The sequence below is a fragment of the Neophocaena asiaeorientalis genome, unplaced genomic scaffold (genome assembly GCF_003031525.2).
Source record: "Neophocaena asiaeorientalis asiaeorientalis breed wild unplaced genomic scaffold, Neophocaena_asiaeorientalis_V1.1 scaffold394, whole genome shotgun sequence".
In the NCBI taxonomy this organism is placed as follows: Eukaryota; Metazoa; Chordata; class Mammalia; order Artiodactyla; family Phocoenidae; genus Neophocaena; species Neophocaena asiaeorientalis.
In genome coordinates this window covers 3,204-9,668 of record NW_020175404.1, presented here as the reverse complement: position 1 = coordinate 9,668, position 6,465 = coordinate 3,204, and the positions used below count along the sequence as shown (strand labels likewise).

The following is a 6,465-nucleotide window of genomic DNA, read 5'->3' as shown; positions in this document are numbered from 1 at the left end:
CAGACACGACCCTCCCTGCAGGGGCCGCCCCAACCACCAGGGGGCGCTCCAGGTCATCAGGAAACAAGAGGACCCATTTCAGAGCAGGTGCAGAGGTTGGAATGGAAGGATTCTCTCAGAAGCTGAGGTTTCTCCACTGGATCATTGCCACCCCGGAAGCCTCGCCCACAATGATTCCAGGGAACTTTCTTGTTTCTAAACTTGAGACGTTTTTCATGGATTCAGGCTTCTCTGTCTTTCCCCATCTATCTTTAGAAGAGCCGCACAGATATATTTCTTCCTGAGACCTTTATTTAAAGATTAGGTTACTACTTTCTGTTATTAGTTGTCAAGTTTTTAATCGTTTAATGACATAAATAATTTTTACTGTTGAACTTTAAATCTGCTTTCCACCATCAGATGGATTTCCAATTCTTCTCATCCTGACAACTTCTTCAGTCCAGTCTGATGCAATGCCTTTCACTTGAATAGTATGAGTCATGTTGATATTCGGAAATTGATGTCCATACAGCACTGCAGTCATTTTCTGCTCAGGGGACCTTTGGAAATGTCGGGCCACAGGCTGGGCTGTAACATGTGGGCTTTGTTTCCTGTACCTTGTCATCTAGTGTGGAGATTGATAATAGATAATTAGATAAAATAGAGCGATAGATAAAAGGGAACAGAAACAAGTATATCCTAATCGTATGTAAAATAAACATAAAAACTGACTACATAACCCATATTTAGGGAGTGGTAAAGGCTCGAAGGTGTAAACATGATACAAGAACCCGTATGAAGTTATTTGTATTAACACAAATATTTTTAACACTTTTGTAAATACTTTTCTAGCTCACTCCTCAATCACTTGATGAGTGTCTGGTTTTCTCTCTAAGAAATAGACAAATATTTTCCAATTGGCATTCTTCCAGAAAGCGGATGAGGGGCCTTTTGCTCTACATCATCCCCAGTATTTAAATTTTTTATTATTTTGTGCTTTCACTGTTGTAATAGGTGAGTAGCAGTATTTCATCGTCGTGTTATTTTATGTTTCCTTAATGAAGAATCCTTTTAAAACCTTTATCTCTTCTATGTGTAAGTATCTTCAAATCACTGGCACAGTGTACATTATTTTCATAATTTGTTGCTGTTGTTGAGCTGTTAATTTGCTGTATATTCATGATAATAGTCCTTATAAATATGATATTAGAGAGCACATTCTCCAAGTCTGTGCCTAATTCCCTTATCAGTGAAGTTATTCTTACGGTTGCTATTGTTGTTTTCAGAACAGAATTTTTAATGGATTTGTTGTTTTCAGAACAATATTTTTAATGGATACAGAAAAATTACACATTTATATTATGAATGATGTTTGGTGTATTATATCTAAAAATTCATCTTGTAACTCAAGGGCACCCATAATTTCTGCCATGTCCATACTCCAGGCCACTTTCAGGGATGGAGGGGAAGTTCACCTTCTTGAAGGGAGGTTGACCATGATGAGGTACCTGAAGTTATTCCTTAAGGGAGATTTATCCGACCGTCCCAATTAGATATATTTATTCAATCTCTTTATATAAGTAAGAATCACGGTATTTGTTTCATACCTTGTGTTAAGGTCATATACTAAGGCATTTTCTTTGCTTCTGTAACTGTGACCACTTGTCAGCCATGGGGAGCTCTTTCAGATTGTCTCCTGTATCCCCTTTATGGGTCCCCATCCATTTGTGTGAACACTTCCTCACTTTCTGGTGCTACAAGAGTCTGCAGGATAATCGTGTGTATTCTCTTCTCTGGCCCTAGAATTAGCCATGCCTCAGCTGAGTTGCGGACCCTTTTCTGGAGAATAGTAATAGGAATCAGAAGACTGGGTATTAGGATACTAATGTTGGTGTCCTGTCTACTGGGAGCATTGGCTCTAGACCCTATAAGCTAAAAGACCTTGGAAATATATCTGTGTGCACTACCCCATGTATACACACACACGTCTGCAACTAGCTCTGTGTCTCACCTTCTGACCTGTGTTAAGGTAAATGTGAGACAATTCTTACATCTCCAATCCTAGTGCAACAACTCATGGTTAAATCCAGAGTTTCCACCTTGCTTGTCTGTTACTTTCCATCCAACAGTAAGAGACCCCTCTCCACCGATGCCATCCAGCTACTAATTGTTCAATTCCACATGCACAGTTGGAACTGAACGCTTAGCCTGACTCCTGATGGAAATACCGTTATCCACCAGGCTCTAGTGCTTACCTGCAGTGGCTTAGAACTTAGCCATCAGACTCCACTCATTTCCAAAGTCACTTAGGTCAAAACCTATTTTCCCACCTTCTACTGACATGCTAATTCATAGATTCACTATGATATTAGGTATCACCTAGGCAGTGTGCATCCTTCCATCCTTGAGTCGCCTTCTTATAAGTGGCATTTATATTTATATTCAATAAGGTTCACTCTTTCTGCTATTACTTTACATATTTTGACAAGTTCATAGTGCAATGTTTCCACCACTGCAAGTTCATAGAGAAGAATTTCACTATCCTTAAATATTGCCCATGTTTCACGTATCAAACACCTTCTCCCCAATTCCTGCTAAATGCTCATCTGATAGGTTTATATATAGACTGAAGTCTTCCCAAATGTGAAATAGGTGAAATTGAACGTTTGCAGACCGGTTTTTTAATTAGCAATATGCATTTAGGATTCCCTCATGTCCTTTCGTGGTACAATACTTTAATATTTAAACTGTTGAATACAATTCCACAGCATGGATACATCACTCATTGTTTATGTACTAATTTGTGGAAGAACATATTTGTTGCTTGCACTTTTTCTCAGTTGTAAATGAAGAGACCACAATAATTCATGGGCAGTCAATGATGGAGCTGTAAGTTTCCACTCAGTTATGTAAATATTACAAGCATGACTTCTGGGGTCTAACATTAAGCTCTGTCTAGGTGTGTAAGTGACTGCACGGAGAATGGGCTCTGATGCAGAGAACACTCAGCTGACCCAGGCATTGTGCTAAAAGGATGTCAGAGCCCAAGCAATGTCCACACGAGGTGGACACAAGGCCCAGCCCTCAGACCCGGCTGAGCCCCCAGCCTACAGTCAGGGTCAGCCTCCCTTACACGTGAGTGTTCCTCACAGGAGCAGGTCCTGTAGCTGAACTTGAGCCTCTCACAGCGACCCTGCATGGGGCAGGGTGGGCTTCTCCTCCAGGCCCCCCCAAAGCAGAGACGGTGAACAAAATAAAGAGCTGCTCTCAGTGGAAACTGTCAAGGGTTGTGACAGGGTTTTGTGCATCAATCAGAACCTGGATGATTATTATTCATTTCCGCATGTGATCCTATTCCATATGTGGTAAGTATATGGCACATTAGGACTGGATGAGGGGATAGAGGTCACACTGTGAGCGCAAATGCTATGAAACAGTGCAGATCCAAGTCCACGGCCAATGTCCTCCTCCCCAGGATGCAGGAGGACCTAAGAGCTCAGGCAGGACTCCTGGGCTGTCCCAGGTAGGAAGACACACCTGTGTGGATAGAGAGGTAACACCATCTGACTCACACTTTAGCAGGACCACGCTGACACTGGCGAGGTAGTTACTTAGAAGACGTTGGGGCACTATTACACCCTAACAACGCTCGACCTCAAGGCATCCGTTTCTAGCTTAATCTTGTAGTAGTTTTTGTTGCATTCAGCAGCCTATGTCAGGGTTAACAACCTTATTCTTTGTTATTCTGTGAGCATTTATCTCTCTCCAAGATTTAAATTTGTTGCTCTCTTCGTTCTCTATTTATATGATACATTGGTGAGATTTTGATAATGTGCAACCTGCCCCATTTTGAGGTTGCTTGAAGAACATTAAATAAGAAGCGTTTTCTCAGCTGCTCATCTCTCTGCGTCTCCAAGACGAGTATCAGCTTTATTGTAACACCCAGAAACTGGAAACAATTCCAATATCACACATCAGCTTAATAAATAAGCCAATCATGCTACGATCATTCATTAAATGCAACCTGTTACTAAAACCAAGGATTCTTGATACACACAATAACATGATGGTGTTCACAACTATTTCTGCTGAGTAAAATAAGCCATAATAATAAGAATACATACAATATCATCCCACTTTTATGAATTCTAGAAAATGAAAAGTAATCTGAGATAACAAGGAAAGATCAACGGTGATGTGGAGACAGGACGGAAGATAAGAAGGGACAGGAAGGAGGAAACCCAGAAACTACTGAAAATAACGAGAGGAATTGACTTGTTCTCTCCTGATAATGCTGGTGCCTCCGTCAGTATTCATCACAGTGTTCATTCTGAGTGCGTGCGCTTTAGTACATGTCAAGAACCTCATTAAAGTGATTACAAATGAAGAAATGCGTGACTTGGGACGGAAGGAGTGAAGGGAAGATACTGAAACATAAGAGACTCTTGAAAATACTTATCATCAACCCTGAACCCGTCCATATATTTTAGGTAAACACTAGAATAGAGCAAAGTCATCGTGACCTCATTACAGGAGGGGGATCTGCTAACCTCACCCGGAAACTCCAACTCTGTCCTCTAGTAGTTTCCAGAAAGCAGCCTGGCCCAGAGCTCAGGTTCAGATGCTGGATCTCACGGTCACCCCATGTTTCTCCTTGGACACTACACACACCCTCCATTCTTCTAGGTGTAGTTTACACCTCTACTATGAGGGTAACAATGACAGCTACATCACGAGATGTGAGTGCATATGTAGGATGACATATAGGTTCTAAGGGTTTACTCTGGAACAATCACACAATGAAAGTTATATTTCCCAAATGCTATCAACACCACAAAATCCAAGACTCACGCCTGCTCTGAGACCCTGCCCTTTCTGAGGACATTCAACGACATAGCCTCTTATATACTAGAAGGTCATGCAAATAGGGTCCTTCCTCTGCTGATATAAAGCAGCCCCAGCCCTGACCCTGCAGCTCTGGGAGAGGAGCTCCAGCCCCGGATTCCCACGTGCTCCCATTCGGGCTTCAGGACAGAACACTCACCATGGACTTTGGGCTGAGCTGGGTTGTCCTTGTGGCTATTTTACAAGGTAATTTATGGAGAGCAAGAGACACTGAGGATGTGAGTGGATATGAGTGAGGGAATCAGTGGATGTGTGACAGTCTCCTGACCAGGATGTCTCTGTGTTTGCAGGTGTCCAGTGTGAGGTGCAGCTGGTGGAGTCTGGGGGAGGCTTGGTGCAGCCTGGGGGGTCTCTGCGACTCTCCTGTGCAGCGTCTGGATTCACCTTCAGTAGCTATGGCATGAGCTGGGTCCGCCAGGCTCCAGGGAAGGGGCTGGAGTGGGTCTCAGCTATTAGTTATAGTGGTGGTAACACAAACTATGCAGACTCTGTGAAGGGCCGACTCACCATCTCCAGAGACAACTCCAAGAACACGCTGTATCTTCAAATGAACAGCCTGAGATCTGAGGACACGGCCGTGTATTACTGTGCGAAGGATCCACGGTGAGGGGGAGTCAGTGTGAGCCCAGACACAAACCTCCTTGCAGCGAGACAGGAGGGGGGATGCAGGGGGCACTCAGGACATACAAGTGTATGTTTCAGCCCCAGGAGCAGGTGCAGATGGTAGTCAAGGGCTGCTTTCCTCCAAGCGTCTGGGGTTTCCTCTCCATATAGCAGTTTTCCCTGGGGAACCTCTCTGTACTCATCCGTGGTTCTTCAGTTACACATTCAGTCTCTCAATTAGAAAGACTTTTTGAAATAGGAGAATAAATGTCATATATGAAAGGCAGAGACTCAAAGTTATATATTCAGGTTTTCCCTTCTCTAAATCTTGTCTAAACTGACCCGTTTCAATACTATTCCAGCGGATGTATAAAGAGTTAAACATATTCTTCCTTCCTCATTGTGATATCTCAGCCCTGCCCTACTGTAGACCAGCTGTCCCTGCCAGGATGCTGGCTGTTGACTTGCTGCTCACCTCTGGCATGAGAAGCATAAATGCGCTGAGCAGCCCCGGATCCTCAGGGGGTCGCTGGGAAAGATGCCAGTTAGAGGGGACGTGGGTGGGGGTGTTTCTACATGTGCTCCTTGCTTCCAGGCCCAATAGGATCCCTATACGCTTATATAAGACCTGCATCCTCTTCTAGTGTGCAGATTATTTTATGTCAAATATTCATCATCACAGCTATTACCAATAGACACATATGTAGTTGGTCGGGAAAGCTTAGAGTCAGGTGGATAATAACATGAATTTTCAGAAGCTGCTGAAAACAAATCTATTCTCCTTTCTTCACCACAGCATCTTACGTGAGCACTAAAATGCAGGAAAGTCCCACAGCTTCTCATTCCACGAAGAGTTCTGCAGACCTACAGGCAGGCCGACCTCTGTCCAGGAACCTTTGCAGGGGTTGCCAGATCCATGGTGGAGAAGCCCAGGCCTCGACAGGAGGCCTCACTGTGTCCTGATGTGTGCTCTCCAGC

At 43.5% G+C, this 6,465-nt stretch overlaps 1 gene segment (V, D, J or C); it reads left to right on the top strand.

Moving 5' to 3' along the window:
- Positions 1–4,954: 4,954 nt before the first annotated feature.
- LOC112414485 (immunoglobulin heavy variable 3-23-like) lies at positions 4,955–5,491 on the top strand. The segment is given in 2 exon segments: positions 4,955–5,070; positions 5,175–5,491. Coding segments are annotated over 2 exon segments (363 nt in total).
- Positions 5,492–6,465: the final 974 nt, after the last annotated feature.